Genomic DNA, 26,069 nt, shown 5'->3' on the forward strand with positions numbered 1-26,069 from the left:
GTTACGTTTTTACCATAAATCTAATTTTTACAAGAGAAATTTTATTCAGTCAGCAAACTTTTCACGAAATCGCGAGTAGTTTACATAAAGCAAAATAGGTTGTTCTAAGAATTCAGCAGAGCTCAAATTTTTGCTGACTTACTGGAAAAAAACGAGATCGGTTAAACTTTTCAACTCCCCGTCGTATAATTCCTGTGCATACGCCCCTGCATGGGTTTATTTATTATTGTTATTATTTAATCGATTCAAACTGGAAACTTGCGCTTTTCAGTTTCATTTAGACGAATCTTATGTACATGTTAGATGACACCAAGTGTCTTTCTTTACTGCCGCTTGTAAGCAGTGTCCAGGAAGTGTTCACAATTTTCCACATTGACATCTAGGTCTCCCATCTTCTTGCGGACCCAACTCTCGATTTCCTTCACGTGCTCCCCCGTCGCATTGTCGTTACTTCCGCTTGCATTCATATTTCGACGCCAGCGAGTTTTCACATTTTCCAGCATTTCCTTCACATCTGAAAGCGTGATTTTTGAATTCGTAGTTTCGCTTCCGCTCTTTTTCGACTTCAAAATTCGGGCTCGAATTGTGTCGACAATAAGTATGACGTAAGCAACTCTGGGAACTATGTTGAACGGAGGGGGGACCGGGTTTATTCCTCCGGCAATGAAGGGAATCAGCATCTGCGCTTTGTCACATTTGTAATCAATGTCAACGTTTCCTTCCAGAGTTTCCATCGTTTTAAACATCAGACCGATCAGAATGTTCAGGAAAATGAGGACGCCTAAGATGCAGTAAATGATCCACAAAAGAAGACCAACCAGAATGGGCACGTTGTAGTTATCCGAGTAGAGTTTATTTATTAGTTGGTAATCCACACTTCCAGAAAGAGCCCAAAAAGTGACCCAAAGAGATCCCACGACATCTGTGAATTGCTTTACGTTTGAGTCCCAAATGTCATAGTAACATTCATTGAAGTCGTATATAACTTGAGTCAGGCATCCGATATCTGTAATATTATCAAACGCCTCAACAATTTCACAGCATTCGCCTAACGTTAAATTTACTGCTGGGCTCTCAAAACATAGATTTCGCTGCGGCAGTTGGGTATATTTCTGCATACACGGTTCATCTGTCAGCTCATCCGAAGTAACACATAGGTCAAATCTTACAAGCTGGTCGGCAACATTAAGACATTGGTGGCTGCTGTAGGAACTATTCGCAATACAACTCGAGTCAGGAATTGTAGTTTCATTGACGAAGCAAAAATAATTCTTCATAAGAGTGCGATCCAAAACGCAAACTTTTGGCTCAATAATTTGTACTGGTTCTTCAGTGATACACTCTAGAGCATATATTATATTTTCTTTCCACATAAGCGAATTAATAGCGACCGCGAACGAAAACTGGAATATAAAGAAGATGAGGAAAAATCGGACGATTATTCCGAGAGCAAAACCCAAAAGGATGTTCAGTTTACCCAGACTTTCAGTGACACCAACCCAATAAATGGACCTGTTAAGGACCAACAAAGTTCCGAGAGAGAAACAGATTTCGTAGCTTTGCGTTGCTGTGTCGTGTAAACTTGCGTATTCAACTCCGTTGGAAGCTCCCGACCAGTACATTAATGTACTCACGAAGAACAGCATCATTGTGAGGAGGTCGTAACGGCTCCAAGTATCTCCCCAAACCGAACTGAACCCAAGTTTCAAAGCTTGGAGCAGAAACTCAAGGAACCTCCCAACCAGCCAAGCAAAGACGTAAACGTTACACACCCATGCTCCAAAATCAGATATGGCGCCGTTTCTGTAGTCGCTTGGTACTTCATTGTTTTCTGGAACCCAACTGGTGATGTTTATACAATTTATTGCCGTCATAACGGCTAGTATCAAGTAACCCACAAATGCGGAGGCAAACTTCAGCAATGGCACTTCGAACCACTGAAGCCAAGAGATATTGGGAGGAGCGAAGATGTTGAAGATCCAATAAAATGGAAGAATAAGGACACCAATGATTGAGATTCCAATTTTTACGAACAAATTCTGACCTCGCCAAGGGATGCTTCCAGTAAACGATTCGTCAATAGCCTGCTGGCAGAACCTATGAGCAACAAACTTCTTTTGATTCGTGTTTATCGCGTAGAGGATCCGAGTCACGGGACCTCCGGGAGGCGTGACTTCTCCGTCGACGTTCGGGTTGTTCATGCTTAACAAACATTCCAACTCCTTGTCCGTCGCCACACATGAAAGATACTCTTCGCTAAATTTTTCACATTTTGTGGTCAGTATTCGGTACTCTTCTGAGAGCTCCTCGTCTACAATACTCAACCTGTGGGTCTCAGTTCTCATTTTGAACGCCTGGTGCAACGGGTCTTGATGAGTAATCATTATGTATGAGGGGCTGCAAATTGCCTTGTAGATCGACATTCGGTACAGCGACCTTTGAAGACCATCTTGGCCGAAATTTGAGGAGTCTTCGTCAATTGGGAACGCCCCAAGGCTGAACAAATACTCGATCAGCTCGTAACTGTTATTGTGACAAGCAACCATCAGAGGCGTGGTTCCGAACTGAAAATGTTTCGACAAGACGGCGAGGTTGACCAAAGTTCTTTCGGAATTGTAGAGTATCTTGATTCCAGTTCGGAAGCCGACATCAACCGCAATTAACATGGCGTCTCCTGGATCAGCTCCGTTCGACATCATGAGTTTCATGAGTTCTTCGCTTTGCAATTTGATTGACAGGGCAAGAGGCGTGTACCCGAAGTCATCTTCAGCATTTATCACGGTCTCCACGTTTTCAATCGTTTTGAGGTGATCTGTGACTAGGTTAACATCGCCACTCTCAACGGATTTGAAGAACTCAGCTCTCAGATTGGCGAGTTTCTCGCTTTCTGCAGTTTCATCCTGGTTTTCCATGCTTATTATATTACAGTTCGGGTAACCGATAATAACAAGTTGGAGTAATAGTGGTTATAAAACAAAAGTAGCTTCAAAGTTTTTACCATGCACGTTCAATACTAGCGTTAAAATGGCGAGAACTCGAGTACGTTGGTTTTACATTTGTTTTTAAGTAGCTTAAAATGTTCATTTTTAATTTGAGCGATTTTGGTCGTATAAAAAATTGGCAAGTCAAAGCTTAAAATGTATAATAAAAAAGGGGCCACCACGCTCATATTTTCGTAATAAACAGATGCATGATTTTTATTCACTCAGCTCTGCCAAGATTACGTTTGACTTCTAAAGTATTTGATGTTTATGCGCATTATATTTTCAAGTTTAAGCTTTACAAAACTGTTTTTTTTTTTCAAATATACACAAATGGTCCTTAGTTCAGCCCTTGATCCTTTTCGCCTTTCATTTAACCAATTCAACACTGTTAAAGATTGAGGACAAAACAAATTATGACAAATTTTGGACAAAAAAAAACGAAAATTGTAACTAAAAGTGAAAACTAAATTTGTAAACAGCTTAACACATTCTCTCAGAGAAGTAACTCTTGCTCTGGATTGGTATGAAGCATTGAACATGGTATTGGAGCATATTCTACGTAATTCGGCTGACAGTCCTGATAAGCTACTGACGTCTTGGTTATGAACATGGTTATACCGTTACAAAAGAATCTAACTGGTTCTATCTCTAGCACATTGTTCACTATAGATGTTCAATCTCTATAGAACGTACATAGAAAAATACCAAAAAAATGCAGTTCATAAGCAGAGGCACAACAGCGGTTTTCCGCGATTAGATGAACAGCTCGTACGTTGGTCCTTTTCCCTGTGGATAAATAGTCTTGATAAATAGATGACTCACCTGTAGTTGATAGTACACCCCTCCTGGCAGATGTTTTGTAGATTGGACAGGTGTACATCTGGCCCATCTGGATGTCGTCTTTTTTCACTGGCTTCAACCAGATGACAGGGATGGTGTCAAATAGTACCTTGGGCAGTGACTCATTCAGACTGTGTTCCTTTCTGTCCCACCGAGCACCCTCTATGTACAGGCCCTGATAAAAAAAAAGAAACAATCCTTAAGGCGATAATTCTAAAAAGACGACAACACGCATGTACGCTTTTCACAAATTCGATAACTAATTTGGAAAGCTTAGAATTCGCAGCAAGGAAGAATCTCAATACAGTAGCTCCTTATGATGGTTCAGAAAAAAGTTTTGAGAAAAAACAGCATCATTCGGATTTTTATTAAACAAACATATGGCAAACAAAAGTTATAATTTAAAAGATCGACAAACGACTACAACATCGATGATTGAAAATAGTCATTTTTATTTTCTTTTTCTTTTCTCTTTATGAGATAATGCCAGCTGAATTGCTGTACATCTGAGATCAAAAAAAACGTCGGTATTTTTTTCCTCATAATCTTACCCTAACGTATGCCCCGTCCTCTGCCTTCTGCTTGACCTCTGCCTCCGTCTCCATGTCTGTGACCTCGAACTCCTCGAACTCGAAGGCGAGGATGTCGATGGGTATGGTGTACTTCCTCGCGTAGTTCTGACTGACTCCCGTCAGGAACGACTGGGTAAAGTAGAAGCCAGAAAGCCAGAAACAGTCCGGAGCCGCTTTCTCAATCCACGTCTGGAAGAACTTCAATCTACGAAAAAAAAATAACAGTTGCTAGCTTTTTACTAAAAACACATGGATCTAAAGCTTCTAGGAATTGACGAAACGAATGGAACAATTAATATTTGCCACTTTCACAAGTGAAAGATATGATAGACTTTAAAATGTTAAATCATCTATTGAATGTTAATGATGAAAAAACTTCAAGCTCCAGCAGCTCCTTAGCAAAAACCGTTTAAATCTTTTGAATAAAATATTGGGCTCTAAATAACTTTTTACGATGATGATGATGATTTTTATTTTTGTAAGTTTTGTGTCGTTATTAAAGTCTGCTACCTGACCAATTCGTATTCAATGAGTCGTTTTCAATTTCTGTCACGTAAACTTCAGTGTTAAATTGTTGCATCAAAGACAAGATACCTGGTGAGCAAATCAGCAACGTAGCTTCCCAGAGGCTTCAGCGAGGGGTAGCTCTTCGATGCCCAACTGGCGGGTACTTTTCCAATCAGCATTGAGTTGAACACGTCATCCAGCTCAGCTGACATGACCACCAAACCCTTGATGGCTCTCTGGAGGTTCTGCAAGGTGGATCTGATTACGGAGGTGAGTCTGTTGAATCGGATCAGTTCCTGTCTCAGCACTGTGTTCATACTCTCGTGATAGTCTACAGGGTAAGCTTTCATCACCTGTAAAAAAATCAACTTTCAGCTCTTTTCCCACTTCAAGAGGAATCCTGGGAAAGAGTCCAAATAAGACGTCGCATACTGTGAAATAGCCCATTTTTGACGTCCATCGCTAAATTATTTGTCACTGGTTTGGAAATTTTTACTTGAAACTGAAAATAAAAAAATAGGGTGAATTGATGAAGCGCTAAATCGACTAACTTATAAGTTTTGCTACAAGGAATAAAATGTAGAAAAAGTGAATAAAATGACACGATATCATGGAGGGACATAACTCACTTTGTCACGCTATAAAAACTTTGAAAATGTGTTGATTGAAACTTCATTTGGGAGTACAAATTGAAAGTTGTGCAAAAGTTTGGAACTTTAGGAATGAAATCAACTAAACAATAAATTCTGCTTAAGGAAAAAAAAGTACAAAACATGAAGTAAATTGACATGATTAATAGAATGACATAACTCACTCTATAATGCTGTAAAAATTCAAAATATGTTGATTGGAACTAAGCTGGTAGTACAAATTGAAAGTTTTCCAAAAACGTGTTCAAAAATTCAGACTTGGAAGGAAGTTTTTATAATCATTTTCATTTTAAACATTCGTGGTAAGGATTTGATTTTTGAACAACCAATGCAAAAGATACCAACCGCAGCCATGTCGAAGTTGGGAGGCATTTTGGTGAGGATGTCGTTGGCCAAGTCCTGGATTTGTTCTTGGGGAGACTTGCCTTTCCCGCCTGTTTGTCGCGGCAGAGTCAGCAACACTCCGTCGAACAACTGAAACCAAGCAAGGTTCGAGTCCCAAAATATTAACTTCTTCAACAACTATTTGCTCGGAAGAAGGGACGAAAATGCAGGGTTCGTTTTAATTTCTGAAGCGATTTCAAATACATCAAAGCAGAGCACCAAGAGTCATGGGTGTTTATCGTCGTCAAAATTGTATCACGAATTACCGAATCATAGTACAAAAATGAAAAAATATGAAGTCTAAATATGTCAAAAAATGATTTCACTTTCGATGTCTATGACATTTCTAAAAATTTCCTCTCAAAGATTATTGAAAACTTATAAGTTCATATTTAAAAATTTCTTTATAAAATTAGCCCAGCTCGTTAAAAAAGTTTCCTTTTCTACTGAAAACAATGAGAGCTTTTCAAAAATTTTTTTTCAGCTATTTCAACATTCAGACAAAACGAATAAAGTACCAAACTTCAAACGAGTTTTTCTCAAATTAAGTTGATTTTAGACAGAAATAATGAGAACACAATTTGCTCAGAATTTAATCAAAATCAGTATAGTGCATTTTTTGCAAAATTCAGACTTGAAAACTTACTCCATCAAAAATCAAGCTTACACGACTAAGACAATTGATGAGCAAAAATGATTGAAGTAATCAAATATAGCCCTCAAGAACAAACTTAAAGAAAATTTAAAATTCTAAATTTTGACTAACAAGAAAATTTGTATATGGTTGCTGAAAAGTGTCAATTTCACCGTATAAAATACCAATTGTTCGAAGAATTTAAGCCTCCAACTTTGGAGGCTGCCTTTGATATAAATTGCTCAAAAATTGTTCCGGTGATTTTGTCACAATTTTTGATTGACTGAAAGGAGCTAAAAAAGACATATTTTTGAGATTTTGAGTTAAATTTTCATATCCCAAAATCGCAGAACAAATTGCACCGCATTAGTTTTGGTAACAGTCGAAGGAACTAGTGCTCGCATTTTTTAAATCTATTATTGACCCAATTTGCCAAAAATTTGTTTTAATTTTCCTGTTTTATTCGTTTTCTCCAGGTAACTTAAATCAGCACTAGATTTTCTATTATAAAAAACACCAAACTAAGAAAATTTTCTAGATTTTCTATTATACACAGAGTTGAAGTGCCCTTTGCATACACAGGCAAAAAAAGAATGACCGATAACGCTGCTGGGAAAAACTGAATGAGTAAAACTTTGGGTCTACAAAATTTCTTAAGGGACGCAAGCCAATTACGACGCATTAGCAGTACCAGTCAGTTTGAAAAAAAAATTACCAATTGCACATGCCTCAATTTATAGAGCGGAAACATTTTAGCTAGTATACGAAAAAGTTCTTTAAAAACATCCGACCCTGCCCAGGTTCGACCCTAATATTTTGTTGCGGGTCTCCTCCCTACTTCTACGCTACAGATCCATGATACCTTGAAGCTAAAGAACTATTTGTAATACAAAACTGCTAGTATCAGGGCGAAGCCCTGAATGTTCTGACTGCCTTTTAAGATCTATGGAGCAGTAATAACATGAAAAAATTAAATGTTAACTAAAATAAAATTAACAATTTTTTTTAAATTGAAATTTTTATGAAAATCATCCCCCCACACGCCATATACCATTGAATACCTTCTGTTGATAATGTTTTCAAAACTCCAAATGACGCTAGAGAAAAAACTTGCTTCCACGATAATGTGAAGGAGTTATGACCTTCATTTGCGCAATTTTAATCATCTTAAAAGCTATCGTTGGTCAAACATTGTGTCAGCTTGAAGTGTCAAGAAAAAAATCTTTAAATTTCCGTTAACCAGACAATTTTACGTTGAGTTGATAATTCATTTTTTATATCCACTCTTGGATGTAAGGTTATCTTTTAAACAAACTTCAACAAGACTCCTCGTATTAGGGCAAAACCCTGAATGTTCCGACTGCTTTTTAAGGTTTATGGATCAGTAATAACCTATAAAAATTAAATGTAATAAATAACTTTTAAAAAATTCTAAAATTTGAAAATTTTTCTGAAATCATCCCCCCACACGCCATATAAAATACAAAGTGATAGATTTCGCTTCTAGTAACAAATAAATTATGTCAAATAAGCTTCCTTCAACCAATTTGGAACGATTTCTAAGACGGATTAAATCTCCGCTTACGCGTTAATAGCCCAAAATATATCGCGCATTAACTTTCCTAAATTGACCAAAATGGCAATTTTTAACCCCCCCCCCCAAAAAAAATTACGAAAAGTGAACACAATTGAAATATTTTTCCAAATTTAAGCTCAGGACAACAAAACCTTTCGAATGATATGAAAAAAAAATCCGTCAAAAAAATCCGTTAGTGAAAAAGTCGAAATTGAGCAAAAGAAAAAAAAAACCACCCGAGCACAAATATTCCGTTACTTTCGCTACGAAATTCGGAACAAAAATAGTCGGTGTTAATATCCTTAGCATTGCCTGTACTTAATAGCTGGTTATTGATCAAAATGAGCACATTTTATCGCAACAATATTTGCGCGACTTAGGTTGGAAAAAAAGTTAGTTCATACTATAACACAAGCTATGCTTGTGTAAAAAAAACACCGAGCTAAAAAAATCAATTCGTTTCTTGAGATCAATTTCAGGCATATCAAAGAAACTTAGAAACGTTTGGGACTAATTTTTCTTGTTTCTTTTTTTTTAGTTTAAGAAAATAACTAATTTTGCAAGCTCTGTGTTGTTTCCTGAAACAAAAAATGACTCTAAAGCACTAATTGACGGACGTTTTTTTGCATTCTTTAATGATATCGTCAAAATGTGAAACATATGTCCTGAGATTGCCTGCCATGACATTGATATTTTGTCCATACGAGCGTTACCTTGACTTTTTTTTTATTTAACCCCGGCCCAGCTCTCACCTTTCCACCTTATTAGACTTTTCATTCCGTGAACCGCAGCCGATCCCTCTTTGAAGAGGCGGATGACACTTGGACCCCTCTAACCGTTACCGAAGCGGGATTCAAACCCACAACCATAGTGTTAACGACCGCGAGTCTTACTCACTCGGCCATGACCGCTCGTTGACTGCCATCATCAGGTTTAGCACAACTTGGCTAATTTCTGCTGCAACTGTGCTACCACTCAAATTTTCTCGACGCAAAAATAACGGCCGAAAAAAGCTGAACAAACTAACTCAGTCTGGAAAGTCTGTAGAAAATAAATATTCTTAGACAGGCTGAGCAGCCTTTGAAAGATCTTCTATAATTTTTAGGAAAAAAGTGTCTATCAATGACCTAATTTGAAACTCAAAAGCATATTTTTTTTATCTGCAACCAATTTTGGTCATACTATGAGGTTTCAAAATTTGCCAATTCGGCCAATAATTTTTTTTTTAATTAGACTACTTCAAAACGCATAAAAATGTTTACCTGTTGTGTCTCTTGGTTGTCTTTGGTGATGTCGGCGTTGTCATGCAGTCCGAACACTTCTGGATTGGGGATGATCGGCAGTTCTGTGACATAGTCTACGAACGACTGGTGTCCATTGTCATCCGGACAATAGTACACGCCAGACTGTGAGAAGCTACAATCAATCGCAAAAAGGACATTGCAAAAATTTAACAATCGAAAAGCATATAGCAAAACGACATTTTCAATAGCGGGGGATCCAACCTTTTAGCAAACCAGTTCTTTTTCAGTATTAATCATTTTGCGGGAAACAAGCGCGCATCAAAAATGCAATCTTTGGTTCAAATTTTAAAAAGAGTAAAAATGGCAAAAAATGTGACCAAACTGCATAAAATGTGGGCTAAGCTGGGTTTTAAATAGTTAACGGAGATATATAATCAATTTGGTCCATATAAAGAAAGGTAAAAAAATTAAATTTTTTTTTCAGAATTGAGTTTTCACTTTCCAACATTTTCTAACTGCTGTAATCTACCATTAATAGTCAACTCTCACCTGAAGTTTTGCTGTTTGATGATGTCTGGATTGTAGCAGATGATCAATAGAGACATGAGGAGTCGTCTGTCTTTGTCGTCTGTCACTCTCCCTCCGTAGTTGCACTCCCCTGTCAGGTAGGAGATGGCCTCCCATTGGGGCTCTTCATAGTCATTCAAAAACATCTAAACACCACTCGTGTTAATTGTGCCCATAATTGTGAAAAATTTTTATTCATTCCATTGTTTCTAGCTTGTACTGATGGATGATGACTTTTTGATGCAAATGTTTTTATCAACATTCATGTTTTCCCTGAGATCATCCAAAATAACAACTTGAAGAAACTTCCTGGTCCATTCTTATGGCAGAAACACCGATTGGTAGATAAATGCCATAAAATCAAAAAAAATTTCAACTGTTCAAAAATCGGATCTAATTTTTATTTATTTTTTTCACCCATTTTTATTAGTGAAAACTGATTGGCTAATATAACGATCTGTCATGAAAAGTTCACATTCTCTTTAAAGCAATTTTTCTGAAAAACAATAGCTAGAAGTAGGAAAAAACGTTCGTAAGATGATCAAGTAGTTTTTATTCAATCAAGTTACATAGATTCATCATGGATACCTGCAACTGTCGCATGCTGATTCTGAGATCGGACTCGTTGAACTCGTAGGGAATATTCCACCCAAGAGGTCCAAATTTCCTCCTCTCCTGCACGATTGCGTGGAAGAAGCACAGTCCGAACAGGATCTTGTGCCAGTACTCTGGCTTGTTGCACCCGTCGAAAAATTCAGAGTCTGAGATCGGGTCATTCTTGTAGGATCGGATCAAGTTGGCACGCAGTCCTTTAGGAGGCTCATTGGTCATTTTCACACCTGTAACAAAAATCATATACACGTAAAATGTTGAGCGATATATCATAGTAAATTTTTTTTAGTCATGGTTCGAGCAGTTTTAAAAAACTACGAAAGGTAATTTAAGTTTCAAAAAAAGGTTTGAATATTTTTGATCAAAATTTGACGAATTCACTTTACACCGCAGTGAGAAATCACCCAAAAGGGGATTAAAAAGTAAATACGTTACTAGGGCTGTAATTAAAAAGTTTTTGATAGCCCCCTACCCATGCACAAATGTAAAATTCTGAAAAAAATCGAATTTTCTTTACGTTTATTTTTCTTTTTTTTTAACAATGATAACAGTTGTCGGATATTTCTGTAGTACTTGCACTTCAACCGACTAATTTTTGTTATTCCTAGTTACCGTTCTGCAGGATGGACACTGGGAACTGGTCGGTGGGGTATGACGTCAGCCACAGTCTGAAGTCTGTGTGGGTGTTCTCTGGAATGATGGTCTCCTCTGTGATCTTCTCCAGAGTGGACATCCAGGAAGTGGCCAAGTGGCAGTTCTGCAGAACCACCCACGTTCCGTCTTTCAATGCTTTGTCTATGTACCGAGTAGCCACAGGACCCTGAAACATGGCATTTATAAGTATATTACATTAAATGCAAATTTGTTGGCAATAAACTTTTCGGTCAATGAACCTAAACATTACGATAAACAATGTCAAAATTTAATTAACCTCAAGAGAAGCGTTTTTGACCAATTAAGTTGCTCAAGGTCACCTATATTGCCAACAATTTGGCATTAACTACAACAAGACGTTTTTTGTTCCTAGTCTCATTTGTTTAGGCTATACATGCACTTGTTAAAACCTTTAAACAAGTGTTGTTACACTAGAAAGTGATGTTTGTACACTAAAACGGCCACGGGATCTTAAAACAAACCAGATCACGTTAAAACTCCCAATCTTAATTTATTCATTTATTTGGACTCCATTCACTCCTTGAAACGAGTAGTTGCGAAACAAATTGACGTTTGTACACTTAAGTTGATTAAAAACATCATTTTTCATTTGTATCAGTCGTTTTTCTCTCCAATTGGTTGAAAAAAAATCCATAATTACTACTTGCCTGTCCCTGTCCGAGTGACACTGTCTGTACAGCGTCTCCAGTCAGTCCCTTGTCAGCCGCGAACTTCAGCAGGGAGTTCATGGGGTCCGCGCCCGGGGACAGGACAAAGATCAGGGGCGAACAGCAGTTGGAGTCCATGAAAGTACCTGCCAAGTCAAATGTCGGTGGCTCAATGAACTGTTTGCCTTGGTACTCGGAGATGAATTCCTGAAACATACATTGGATTTCATGTCAAAATTTAAATGATACCATTCTAGTTGAAACACTTGATTTTTGATTCTTTTTGAAAAATACTTGCATGTTAAAGTTTAAAAAAGTATTCTTAAAAAAAACATCAAAACTACCATAACAAAAATAGTCTTAAATCTATTTAAGAATTATTGCTACAAACTGACCTGTACGGCGGGCACGACTTTATCTGGTCTGAAACATCTCAGCACAACCATTCTGTCCAGACCTCTCAAAGAGTTCCATTTTCCAGGGTAGGGAGCCTCGTGAGGCGTGACGTCATCGTAGAACTTCTGCCAGGCATCCGGCTCATTCTGGACATCTTCCATCAGACCATTAAGGTTGGGTAGATTGGATGCACGAACAATCTCACCCCATGATTTATCTGAGAGCCACTGAGGCGATGGGTTCGGATGGGGGTTGTCAAGGGCCACGCCTCCTGTCAGCAAGAATCGCCAGACGTCATCGTCGACTCTGTCACTGGAACAGAACTAGGGACTAGTATCATGGCGGAAGAATCGAATGCCAGAAAGTTTTAAACAAATCGAAAGCCTTTACATTGTCCAAACATGGTTTAGATCATCACGTTTTGAATCAGATTTGTAAACACTGATTTCAGGCAGTCTAACATGGTTCGGTTTCAACCAGTCCTTCTGAAAGTTTCCCATAGCATACCCCTCTTTTTAGCTACAATCATCAACATGGGTCATGTACTAATATTCATTGGCAAAACTAATGCATGCAACCAGCAAAAACTTTCACTACACTACGCTTATTGAAAAACGCAAACTCGCAATCTGAAGCAATATTGACATAAAGATAGAAAAGTAAGAAACAATTACCGTCCATATCTGGAATCAATCAAATCAACCGACATTTATAAAAAACAAAACGTTAAAGGAAACTATTTGAAACATCATAACTCGCTCTTTCTCAAAAATACAAACGCTTTTTTGCAAGCTTGCTCTTTTTAAATTTTTCCGTTAAATATTTTTTAATGTTTTACAATTTTCCTGGCCAGATAACTGGTAACTGTTCATCATTCAAAAACTTAATTCAACTGATCAAACTCTGAATTCAATTCGAATTTAATTACAATGCCTTGTTCGAAATTCATTTCAGTCGACGAAGAGTTTTTCAGTCGTATTTCAATCAATTGTACAATACAAACCTTCCTTTCATGATTCCGATGGTGAGGATGAGGGAGAAGAGGAGTTTGTCTTTCTCGAAGAGACTCCTGCACACATTCCTGTAGATGCTCTCAGTGAAGTGCTCATTCAGACTCTCAATTCGCTCCTCCAACACCTCAGACTTGGCTGAGTTTTGGATCGACTGAAATGTTTGCAATCATAAAGCTGGAACCTGATCCAAACTATATGTTATTATTGGTTATAAATTAGATATTTTATCCCTATAAAATATTAAAGACTGACCAATCACACTCCATCTAACTAACAACCCACTTATTTGTAAGTGCTGAAATTACTTGTAATTTCAGCACCAGAGCATTCTGAATTTAACTTAAAACCTAGTTGCTTTCTCCAAGAGACCGACTCGTAACAAACCAGTATACTCTAGATCTATTGAGACTAAGAGATATAAGAGTAAGATTAAGATCGGTATTAGACTAAGAAGTTGCACGAATCTATCCGGCCGAAAATAAGATAGCGTGACGAGCAGACCGTGTACCCAATCTGAAATTACTCTATGAGTTAGACCATCCGTCCCAACTCAAAGCGTTGAAACAGAGTCAACATAGATATCAAATTGTTTGCCTATTCTTATGTGCCTAATTTTCGGGGGGCCTCTGATACTTGGTTTTGTACAAAATTTACAAAACCCCAGGACGATAATTGATTTCGTCATGTTTGTTAGAAAACCATCGGCCTTCAGCCGACATTCGGCTTCGAAGTCTTTGACCGCTTAACAGTATTTTGGACTGTTTTGTATCGGACTGTTTTTTTTCGTTCGTTTTCATGATTTTTTTGGACTGATCTGCAATAATTTTGATCCATCCCCCAGAAATAAGACTCCAGAGAGTAATGCAATATTAGTGGCCCAGCTTAATCTTGATTGAGGTACCTGGTTGATATGTTTCAAGAAAAAATGATGCGGGAGAAAATGGGTAATTTTCAAAAATTGACTTCTCCGCAATCCATAAACGTTTTTCTACTAAAGCAAGGGAATAGCACCTAATGCAGATAAGGATGCCGCAACCTATTCTTTCAATTGAACCCTGAATCTCTGAATTGGCAGGGTTGTTTTTTGAGAAAACCTAAGAAATGGGTCAAACAATCCCCCCATTGAAACTTTCGAAAGCCGTAGAAAAAAGAATAAATTGAAAAAAAATAGCAGAATTTGCAGGCGCACAGAGTAGTAGCCAGTGTTTCCAGTAGTACCACTTTTTGAAAACCAGGAGAGCTTTTGAGAAAAAATAAATTTTTGCGACAATGTCTCAAAACAACCAAATAACCTAGAAAAAATCACATACATTTTCATATAGCTGTTTTTATCAAACAAGAAATGAAATTGATCGTGACGTTTATGAAAGACTGTCTCGCTTTAATTTGAAAAAAAAAGCAAATGATAAAAACGAAACAAGGATAGCCAGTTACTGTGCAAGTAGCACAGAATGTTCCGACCATAGTCTTAAAAAATACAAAAATAGTTTTTTTTTTCGAATTAGTGTCGTTATTTCTGCGTGGTGTGATAAAAAGATCAGAAAAAAAATTAACTTAAGCATATTCGACAGTCATCGTAAAATAGGCCAATTGGAGAACAGTTTTTGTAGAAAAATGACTAGAAAAACGAAAAAATCGTATAAAAATTCAAAAAATTTTCTAAAAATGTTTTCGAGTTTTTTGCAGAATTTTTGTGAATTTTCAAGTTTTTGATTAACAAAGTGAAGCCAAAAAACTCGAAAAACTAACTTTACTCGAGTAACAATAAGTATTCACGGCTTAAATTAAGCATAAATAAGCGATTGTAACCTGCACGCTCTCCTTATTAGCTTAAAATTAGAGCAAAAATCAAAAATTCTCAAATTTTAATGTCGTTCGAATCACGACTGAAAGGGCTTTAACACGATTTATCACTCGAATCAATCCGGTAATTTTTTGCGACACCTGATTTTGCAAGGAAAACAAAAAGAAAAACCTAAAACACACCCGAATACAAAGTTCCTCCACATTTTTCAAATAGTCGAAACAACAAGAATATGCTCGGAAAACACTTGATTTTTAGGAATTTTTTCACAAAGAAATTATATTTCGTTACAATAGAGAGGTTTCATTTTTGATTATGCCATAGTTTTTTGACAAAATATAAAAATTGTGCCGTGTGAATAAAGTATGGATCATTTGATATATGACTCACATTCAGGTACAAATTGATGAACCAAGCGAGACTGTATTGGTACATGGGCTCAATGTTAGCCATGTCCGAAATGCAGAAGAACAAGATAGAAGCATGCTTCGCCACTGGTGTGTATCTATAACAATGTCACTCAAATAATAAAAAATCTATAGCGAAAATGAACAAAGAAAAAAGCTCCCAATGGGATTCGAACCCGCTTCTAGTCTCGTCGATCTCGATTTGAGTTTTTTCAGCAACCGCTTGCTTGGCAGAGATGTCCTCTGACAGAACTTTTGACGATGACAAGATTTTGATGGCTTTCTCGTCTTCCAGAATATTTCCCTAAATTCACGAAAAGCTGCCAGTAATTTGAGGACCAAATAAATTGGCATCTTGTGGCAACGATTTCAGAGCCAGGTCTAGGACCTACTGCATGGAGTTATTAAGCAATGAATGAATGAAACCACAGATCAAACTGCCATAAGAAACTATTGTCGTTTTTTTCTCTTTCGGAGAATTTAACCATCGCGCTAGTCGTCCACTTACGGAAGAGGTGGTTAGAACTTCAAGGATCTGGTCCTCGATCTCCTTGAGCTGTCGCTTGTTGGCAGCCGACTCTAGAATCAACTCGTTCTTCTTCTCCTCCAACTCTGGCTTCTCCTTGGCCGCCACAATACTCAACAGCTGGTCTTGCAGACCCAGAGGAGTAATCATGAAGTTCAACAGCGTCACCTGAAACATCATGGTACTACATGTGCAAAACCGATTACAATGTCAAATTTTCTTGCCGACAAGTAATTTGAAAAAAAATTCCGAATACTATCAACTTCCCTTTCAAAATCTCAAGTTTCTCATAACAGTCAAAAGTTCATTTTGTATAAAAAGAATCACGCGCCTATTTGATTGACGATATTGTTTTAATTCATGTTTTTTGTCAAGACAAGCAATTTAGAACTTTTTTCTGTGAACTCCCACCCTTTTGTTGAGACCGCTTAATTGACTCTTTTTCATTAACTGTTTTTTTTACATTCTTTAATCGTTCCAGAATTACCCGTATTGTTTAGTACCTTGACAGCCACTTCTGGCAAGTAGTGTGGATTCCTCATTCTGGTGGTCATGTAGAAGCGGAAGTCATGCGAGTACTCGATTACGTTCTCCCCCAGTCGCAGATACTCCACCCCCTGCTGCTTGTACGTCTGCTTCAGAAGAACCGGCTCCAAAATCGCATCCAACTCCTCGCCCACATTTTCCATCAGCACTGCAAATCAAATCAAGCCGCGATTGAATTGTTAAGAATCACTCAGTTTCAGACTAAATAAATGTGTTTCTTTCCCCCTTTTGCAATTCCAACTTAAAGGAAAATATGGGGATGTGCATGGCAAGATGGCCCAAAACGAACTAAGTTTCATGAAAATTCCATTCATTCTTCAAACTCAAACACAAATGCCTGACAATCCTGTTTTTTTGTGAGACCTTTTCCATTGAGCACCATATGACAGAATACCTCAAAAAAACTGTTTTGCTACTTAAGTTTTTTATTGTTATGAAACTTAAAGTGAGGCGAAAATTCGTAACAGGCGATAATTCGTAACAAGCGACGATTCGTATCAGTAGATTAAGCGGGGGAACACTGATAACGCGCAATATTCCTCTCATAGCGGATGTAAGCGCAGCGGAGCAAGCGTATTCTACTTGCCAATGGCTTGTTACAAATTGTCGCCTGTAACGAATTGTTGCCTGTACCGAATTGTTGTTCTACCGAAACTTAGCACGACAAGTGTACCAATTAATTTAATTCAAAAGTTTAAAATCTTAAAATCATGATACAGAACCATGCTAAGAACGCGGTGAACATAAGACAATTCATTTTCGTGGAGAATGAGGGGAAACACGACTGTGTTACCTGGAGTGCCGAACTGGATGGAGTTCTCGAGAGTCCTGACGTAGTTGGCGTCACTCAACTTCACAACCTGCATCTTGTTCTTCTTCTCCATATTCTTCACCCACTTGTTCGCCTGTGCTGCACAAAAACAAAACACAGCAGAATAAAAAACAAAATAGATCAATGATCCTACAAACATAAATGTATTCTGAAATCACATCTTTAAATGTTCATAAAATATAGTCCACGAAATGCGTTTGTGGGCAAATTGTTTTTTTTTTGTTTTGCATTAATCGAACTTAGGAGTTAATTTCTAATGTAAACTGCACTCAATATACCGTCCCAAGTGGTCTAGGACTAAATCATCCAGGATATAATTCTCCAGGAAAAAAAATGCCCCTGGATAACGTCCCCCAGGACAAAATTTACCAAGTATACACAGTCCACGGCTTCCAAGTATACCCAGTCCACTGCTTCGTAAATGGAAGAACATTTCCCTGTATCTATGCCCGACTCCCCGATAAACGACAGCAAACATCATGTCTCCCAATTCAATCATGATAAACTTTGGAATAGCTTGCGTCAATTCTGAGGGTGACAAATTTCCGGACACAGAAATCAAGGTTTGTTTCTTTCCCTTTTTGCAAGCGATTTATAGAAAAATACTCGAATTTGGTCATGTTGCCAGTATCAAAAGATGAAAGAATTCGGTCTTATTATACGTTAATCGGCTGCTCTTGATTTTGCACTTCTTCACATTAGAAGCCTGGTACAAACAAATCCTCAAAATTTTCTAAATTCTCGACGACATCAGGAACTATTTTGAGCACACCTTCGCAGGCAAAAATGCGAGACTCGAGCAGACGGAAGTCGCGATTTGACATGGATATATGGAACGTCTAATGCAGGACCATTGACGACCTCCCAAGAGCAAGCAATGCCCTCGAAAGAATTAACCGTGGCTTTGAACGTAAGCTCCAAATGTCAACAACTCCTGATATATGAAAACTAATTAGCCATTCAGCGGCACGAATCGCCGCAATTATTTAGCTTCTCTCAAATGGGAAAACAATTAACAAAAAAGGAGAAAAATTTTGGGAGAATAAAGAGAATGTATGCTCTGCTGCTAACTACAAGAGTTGGATTACCTCAAAACCATAGCTGTCAACTTGACCTTTTAGTTTTCAGTCTTTACTTGAATGCGAAGATTTCAAACTAAAAACTTGATGATTTTGTCTTAGGTGATTTTATACGGTGGGATTTGGTTCTGGGGGATTTCATCCTGGGATATTTGATCCAACAGCGCGATCAAAGTTATAATTCAAATTGTAAAACAGACTAATTAATCGTCAGACTAATTAAAACTCACTCTGAGGATCGATCATGAGTGGCCACCTCTGGCTGTTGTCCACAATGATTCCGTTGTCCACTGAGAAGCTGTCCACAGGCAGTCCGGCTATGTTCCAGTCCCTGATCTTCACTGGTTCTCCGAGAGTGTTGGCCATGGAGAAAACTTCAGAGCAGGGGATCTTCTTCTCACGACACTTCTCCATCCACTTGTGAGTCGCCTCCTGGAAACACAAAAAGATATCAAATTTATTTTAGAAAAAATACTGCTGAATTTTAAATGATTGAAGGAACATCCATCCAATATCAAAACAACTCGTAAATGCTAAATGCAGAACGCAAAAAAAAATGCAGAACGCAGCCGCTTATTTGACAAACTCGCGAAAAAATTAAACTGACTTAAAATTGCTAAATGCAGAACGCAGCCGCTTATTTGACAAACTCGAGAAAAAATTAAACTGACTCAAAATTGCAGCAATTTTTGAGCGAAAAAATTGTGATAATGAAAAATTTCGAAACTGAAAGTTCTTCCATTACATTCGCTCGCTATGATGAAAAAATCAACTTCTTTTAATCTGTAATTAATAAGATGCTTACAGTTCTGAAGTCGACTGTGAATGTTCCCAAATAAGCGACAATAGCTGAAGACACCAACACATCTCCAGTTATGTTGATATACCTAAAACAGATCCAGAGATTGTTTCGCTTGCTTGTCGAATGCTATTGGCATTTACAAGTCTCTTTGCCCGCTCATTAGATTCCAGAGCTTCTCATCTATTTTGGCCGAAAATTGTAGCTCAGCTGTTTCATTACATTTTTGGTTTCAAATCAAATTTTTAAAAAACGCCACAAGATATCATACCAAAAACCCCATTGTAAAGATACAGTGACTAAAAAACCCATACCAACTTAAAATATCGACGACTCATGGGCTTGTTTCTAAATTTATTTGTTGATTATCAGGCTTCAAGGGAAGATTTTTTTTATAAAAGAAGATAGGAAGAAAACTTTCATCCGAAATAATAAACACAAACTACAAACAAGGATAGCCGGTTGCTGCACAATTAGTACTGCATATTACGACTATACTCTTTAAAAAACACACACACACAAAAAAGTTTTTTCTTTCTTTTTCAAATTATTTGTGCGTGATTTGAAAAAGTTTTTCGTGCGTGATTGGATAAAAGCATCTCAGGAAAACTTACTGAAGTATAAAAAGCCTAAGCGCTTGCTTGAATCACTTTAAGCCTGCTCGCTTATAATGAACCTGCTCGCTTGCTTTACTCGCTCGAAATTCAACTGAAACTTTTAAACCAGTTTTTCTCGACTTTGGGACAACTTTTTGCAAGTTTCTTTCTGTCGTTCGAATTAAGACTGAAAGAGATTTAACATGTCGTACCACTTGAATCATTCCGATGATTATTTGTGGTAATTGTTTTTGGTTTAAAAACAAATTAATCCTGCTCGCTCACTTTATTCGCTCGAAATTAGACCAAAAACTTTTTGCAAAATTTCCACCGTTAAACCAGCGAATGCAAAAAACTTGAATATAAATATCTTTTGACTCACTCCAATGAATATTTCTTCTACTTGATTTTGCGAGAAAAAGCAAAAAAAAAGAAAAACCCACCCGAATACAAAGTTTTTCCCCATTTTCAATGCTTGGAACAAAAACTCATCAAGTATCATTGAGCTAGAAAAAAAGCAAAAAGACATCTGTGAAGACAAGCAAAGTAAGGAGTCTCCCTTGAGAAAAACGTGAAAAACAGACAAATAGACTCGTATGAAGAAAATCAGGAAGAAGTCTAATTATTTTTGAAGAATTTTCAAAGAAAAAAATGCCATACGGTTTGTTTCTTACTTTTTTTATTCAATTAACCCAATTCAGATTAATTGAAACAATATGTATGATTTTATTCCGCTGGGAAATCTAAAAAATGAACACTACTTTGAAAAAAATCAGTCTCGTTTTTAACGCCGTTTGTACTTTTGTTAATTAGGCGCTCAATTTGCCTTCCATTTACCAAATTAATTTAAAGTGACCTTAGAAATAAACAAGAACGCTCGTATATCAGGGCGAAACATTGATTATTTTGTTTGCCTTTGAAGGCGAATTTCAAAAAAAAATTGTGATTGAAACATTGATAAAATTAAGTTTTTATTTCATGTTTTTTTTTTCAATTTTTCTCCCAACACACTAATATAAGCTAAAAAAAGTAGCGTCTCATATCCTAAAACCAAATGACCTGCCTCAAGTCAATTTGCAACTCCTTAAACTGTAACTGACGCGTGTTATAAGAACGCAATATGTCCCGCGTTAAATAACCCAAATTAGCCAAACCCCCAAATTTACACAAAAAAAAGATCACAAGAGAAATATTTTCAATAGTTGAGCGTCACACAACAATATCTTTCAGATAGTACGAAAAGTTTCTGCTTAAATAAAACTTAGCTAAAAATCGAAAATTTATAGAATAAAAAACCATCCCAAGCATAAGTATTCCGCTTTTTCTTCAAAAGTCGAAACATTTAAACGTCGAATCGAAAAAAGTTGAGCGAAAACAATTTTTAAGACTTTCCTAAAATAAAAACAAAAAATGAAATCTTAAGCCCTAAACAAGTGTCTTCACTTCGTCCATTGACACTTAAACTGAAACAATTTTTTAAATTTTCCTAAAAAAAACACAAAACACAAAAAATGAAACCTTAAGCCCTAATAAGGGTCTTCACTTTGTCCATTTACACTTAAACTGAACGTGAAAACTCGAGAAACAAAGTAAAGAAAACCAAATTCAGTTATACTGATTGACGTGATGAGAAACCTTATCCTCAGCTCCTCAGCACTCACTTGAAGCCGAGATCCTCTGCGTTTTTGGACCACCGGTCTTTCTCTCCTCCCAGACCTCCGATAAGTTTCTCGGCTCTGTCCAGTTTCTTACCACAGAGATCGATGTTGAACTCCAGCTCCTCCTTCTTCTTAGTCATCTCGTCTAACTTATCCTGCAGTGTCTGCAACTTGTCCACAATCTACCAACAAAAAAGTAGCCATAGTTTAACATTTAACAAGGCCATGAAAACACACTTCTGATGATATGATTTGTTCATACAGATCAGTTCAATAAATAGTTCAAATGCAATTCCGGCCAAAACGTCGAACCCGATTCCAAAATCGGAAATTTTCAAACGTGATTCCATATTCAACTTACGGCTTTCAATTCAGCTCTCTTCGCATTCAGTTTTGTCATCTGAACCTCAAGCTCGCCCTGTGCTTCGGCTAACTTGATCTTCTTCGGGGCGACAACCTTTGCAACTCGCTCATACACCTCCATCGCCAGGACCCACTTACACAGCCCCTCACACGCAGTCGACACATTTCGCACCACTTCTGGTTTGAAAAGGGGGTGGTCCACAAACTTGTCTCGGATCTTCTTCATCACAGGCCCCGGAATGTTGTCCTTGTCGAACTGCTGCAGGTACTCGAGAAACTTCATGTCTCCCAGGAGTTTCAGAGAGGGTCCCCAGTAGTCTTCGACCATCTTTCCAGATCCAGACGGGTCCGGTTTTCTAAAAACACTTACTGGGTGCAAAAGTTTGGACATGATTGTTTTTACGCTTTTATGTTTTAATAAACGATTTTTGCTTAATTAATGGATGTAATATATAATTAGGTTCAAACTATTGTACCCAAAATGTCTGTGTATGTCTGGCTTATTTTTAAAAAAGCATATTTTACCCGCAAGAAAATTTTTCAAAAAAAAGCAGCACAAAAAAAACATCGAAGTTTACCGTTCGGCCTTCTGTTGTCTCATGACACAGACAGCCTCCATGACGACCTTGACAGCCTCGGGTGGGTTCTTCATGGCCTTCACAATAGTGATATCAGAGGGCTTCAGAGTGTTCAGCGCCGACATAGCCGCCTAAACAGTTATACCATTGTTAGTAATAATTATTAAAACGCTCTAGCCTAAGGGAAAAAAATTAACCAGTTAACAGAATCATCATCGTGTTTTGGTCACTCAAACGGTTTTTTAGCCTATTTACAAAAAGATTTGAAACATAAATCAAGTCTTTTGTTTGACACAGTTAGTTTTGTCAAGAATTAAGTGCTGTCTATTATTTGATATCGTTTATTTTGTCGAGATATGGGGAGTTTGAGTTGTAGGGTTGTGTTACATTTAGGGCGGGCATGGCCTCAGCCAGATCTGCCTCGCACTCGTCTTTGATCTCCTGCGCGGCAGCTGCAGCCTCATTGGCCACTGCCTCATCCGCCGCCACTATCTCCTTCTTCGCATCCACCTGAAGTTCAAATTATTATAACGTCTCGATGACGTAAACTATGCCTAAATCACGATACAAATTGAGGTACAAATTATTCCATCTATTAGTTTTAGTGTATCAGTGTTCGAAAACGTATCGAAATGATTTCAACATTTTTAAAAGACAACAATTGTTTTTCTCTGTTACAACAAACCCTATTTTGCCAATTTTTGCTAAGATTATTTACCCACAAGCTAATAACTCATGTATGTACTGATCGTCTATCTCTTCACATCGCAGCATTATTGACCTATTTAAAAAAATCATTTTGTTCCTTTTTAGGCCCATTTGAATGAAAATAACGGTACCTCGACGGAATCCTGCTCCACTTTGACCATAATCTTATCAGTCTCGGCTGAAGTTTTTTCCAATTCAGGTTTCAGGGCCTCCAGCTCAGCCTGCATCACCGACACTTGAGAAGAAGCAAACGCCAGCTGTTCCAGACCGTTCTCGTATCGGAACTTCAGTTGTGAGATCTCCTCTCGCTTCTGGGTCAGGAGTTTCTTGTACGTTTTGATGAGCTCCAAGTACGAAGTGGGAGTTACGTAATTGTGACGTTTCAGTTGTTCCAGGAACCTGCAAAAATACATCATGAGATACAATGAAGCATTTTAAATTTCATTACGAGTTCAAATATGACTTGGTTAGACAGTATCTTTTTGAAATTGGGTACTTATGAAGCCAGGAGCTAAAAAAAAGGTAGATAGTTTTGAGCTTGAAGTGCAATTTTTTAAACCAATTTTCAAAAAATAGCTATTGATATGGTTATTTTTTGAAATAGCTTAAGGATCAAGCTATTGTTTAAATTATTTTTCTTCTAATTTGACCTAGACCGAATAACATTTCAAATCTATCAAATTTATTTCAGTGTTTATTTTTCGGAATATATTTTCTGTGATCACAAATGAGGACTGACCTGATGGACATTTGTCGGACGTCCTCGTGGAAGTATTTGCACATCCACACAGTGGCCGCCTTCACACTGTCTTCCATGTCCAGGGACTCCAGGAACCGGTTGGCAACCAATTCCAGTGCATCAGACGGCCACGGCTAAACGCATCATACCATCATCACGGTCGCTATGTACTTTTTACCCTCCTGTACAAAAAACTGTAGTCTAAAAACTCTCTTCAATTTACCAGACAGTTTCCTTGATTTCAATATAACATCATTTGATTGAAAAGTAGCTTGGTTCTGCAGCTTGGAAATGTGTTATAATAATAAAAATATTTTACACAGAGGAGAAGCAGAGCTTTGCACCACTTGCGATACAACACAAACATAGTATGACAACAAGCAGACGGAAAAAAAGACGAAAGCCGCTAAGTCGAAAACACGTTTTGAGAATGTCGAGAAAAACTAGACCTACCAAAAAGTTCTTTTTTGACTCAATTTGGCTTGAATAAAGTTCATTTTGAAAAAAAAACATGCCAAATTAGAGAATTAAAATTTAACTTGAATAGAAACAAGAACCGATGATTTTTCAGCAGACTTATAGTGAGCAAAAAAAAACTGTTTTTATAAAAAAAAAAACTTTTCAGAAACTTTAAACACCCCTCAAAAAACTCAAACGCATCCCCGAAGCCAATTAGGTATTAACAGAGAAAGTTTTAAGCATAATAAACAAAACAAAAAAAAACAAGAGCGAGAGAACGGAAATTATATTACACCGGAGTTGGTTAATTTAAAACCACAATTAAAACACAGAGGCGACGCGAAGCTTCGCGCCACTTGCTATACAACACAAGCCTTAAAAAGAAAACGTACAAAAATCGAAAAAAAAATGTTGAAAAAGTAAGTTCACCAAAAATTGAATAGTCGTATGTCTCGATAGAAGTTCATTCTGGGATAACTTGCCAGACATTTGACCATTAAAATAGTAACAGAACAAAGATTACGAAGAGGAAAAAAAGCCGACAATCTATGATCAGACAAATTTAAACGAAAAAAGATGGCTTCATTATTTTTTTAAGTTTCAACACACTCCAGAAACTACAAAAAACAACACTGACACTTGCAACTTCAATGAAAGTTGCTTGCAGCACAAGCAAAAACCGTGATGTGGCAACTTAACAGACAAAATTTAAGCAAATAAGCAAAAGTCCGACTTATCAGTTTTTACCGGAAAAAAATTTCAATTGCATACAATCTGAAAAAATCAAAACCCGGCCGCGATCAAACTACAGACCATAGGATACAAAGACAGCGGCGTTACCTCTAGGCCAAGAGGGAGAGAACCTTGAAGCTGTTGAGATTCAATAACAAAGCAAGTTTGAGACGTGTACACAGAGGCGAAGAGGAGCTTCGCAACACTTGCGATGCAAAAACACTGCGCTACAAAATAGTGATTAAAAAAGGAGAGAAGTAAAAACAATTCTGAAAAATTATGTTAGAAAAAATAGCTTGAAAAAAAATTTGACAAAAGTTGGAAAGTTAAAGCTAAAAAAAGAATTTCATATTTGTATCGGATGAAGTTCAAAAACAGCCCCCGGAAAAATAGCCTAGTACCCGATTGCAATACCCTTGCTTATTGCAAGGTTAAAAATTCTTTACGAGAAAATTTTCCAGTTCGCGATAACACGACACTTGCTATTGCAAGTGTAATACTCAAAATTAAATCCATACTTAAATCCATGATATAAGCCGATAGAAAACTAACAAAAATATGAACTCCATTAAAAAAACACGATACATGACTCGATGGAATCTTGGCCAAAAACCACAAATTTTTAAGTTAAATGGAAAAAATACAATCGGAAACGGAAAACATCTTTTTACTACCTAAATGAAGGTTTTTACTACCTGCTGTGAACAAAGTTATTTACAGGAAAAAAATCTAGTATCCGATTGCAATACCCCTGCTTTTTGCAAAGGTAAGCAGATTCTTAATAGAACAATTTTTTAATATAAAATGATTTTGATGGACATAATATGATTTTGATGGACAAGTTGTTTACAAGAAAAGATTTATGCTCCAACTTGATCAGGCTGGCTAATTGCGAGCATAATAATTGCATATGTAATAAATTCGTGCACTGCAATCGACAGA

General features: G+C 37.3%; 2 protein-coding genes across 2 annotated transcripts in view; both read right to left on the reverse strand.

Annotated features, from left to right (window-relative positions):
• Window positions 1–26,069, reverse strand: part of LOC134839094 (dynein axonemal heavy chain 3-like) — a 71,458-nt gene that overhangs the window by 443 nt on the left and 44,946 nt on the right. The window contains exons 42-65 of the mRNA XM_063854522.1: window positions 23,937–24,070; window positions 23,329–23,596; window positions 22,877–22,999; window positions 22,490–22,620; window positions 21,910–22,267; window positions 21,552–21,730; window positions 19,301–19,382; window positions 18,726–18,927; window positions 17,378–17,494; window positions 16,542–16,732; window positions 16,021–16,206; window positions 15,689–15,816; window positions 15,496–15,610; window positions 13,292–13,452; window positions 12,288–12,600; window positions 11,893–12,099; window positions 11,183–11,390; window positions 10,547–10,797; window positions 9,941–10,104; window positions 9,410–9,563; window positions 5,899–6,027; window positions 4,991–5,256; window positions 4,376–4,601; window positions 3,807–3,999 (exon numbers count right to left, since the gene is read on the reverse strand). Coding sequence (XP_063710592.1) covers window positions 3,807–3,999; window positions 4,376–4,601; window positions 4,991–5,256; window positions 5,899–6,027; window positions 9,410–9,563; window positions 9,941–10,104; window positions 10,547–10,797; window positions 11,183–11,390; window positions 11,893–12,099; window positions 12,288–12,600; window positions 13,292–13,452; window positions 15,496–15,610; window positions 15,689–15,816; window positions 16,021–16,206; window positions 16,542–16,732; window positions 17,378–17,494; window positions 18,726–18,927; window positions 19,301–19,382; window positions 21,552–21,730; window positions 21,910–22,267; window positions 22,490–22,620; window positions 22,877–22,999; window positions 23,329–23,596; window positions 23,937–24,070 — 4,486 coding nt within the window. The remainder of the gene's footprint in view (window positions 1–3,806; window positions 4,000–4,375; window positions 4,602–4,990; window positions 5,257–5,898; window positions 6,028–9,409; window positions 9,564–9,940; window positions 10,105–10,546; window positions 10,798–11,182; window positions 11,391–11,892; window positions 12,100–12,287; window positions 12,601–13,291; window positions 13,453–15,495; window positions 15,611–15,688; window positions 15,817–16,020; window positions 16,207–16,541; window positions 16,733–17,377; window positions 17,495–18,725; window positions 18,928–19,300; window positions 19,383–21,551; window positions 21,731–21,909; window positions 22,268–22,489; window positions 22,621–22,876; window positions 23,000–23,328; window positions 23,597–23,936; window positions 24,071–26,069) is intronic.
• Window positions 193–3,251, reverse strand: LOC134839095 (transient-receptor-potential-like protein). Its single transcript, XM_063854523.1, has one exon. It carries the CDS (start codon window positions 2,910–2,912, stop codon window positions 324–326), a length of 2,589 nt encoding a protein of 862 aa, XP_063710593.1. The 5' UTR covers window positions 2,913–3,251; the 3' UTR covers window positions 193–323.

Source organism: Symsagittifera roscoffensis, chromosome 2 (genome assembly GCF_963678635.1).
Source record: "Symsagittifera roscoffensis chromosome 2, txSymRosc1.1, whole genome shotgun sequence".
In the NCBI taxonomy this organism is placed as follows: Eukaryota; Metazoa; Xenacoelomorpha; order Acoela; family Convolutidae; genus Symsagittifera; species Symsagittifera roscoffensis.

Coding starts and splice junctions, on each gene's coding strand:
- LOC134839095 (XM_063854523.1), bottom strand. CDS start 2,912: ATGGAAAACCAGGATGAAACTGCAGAAAGCGAGAAACTCGCCAATCTG.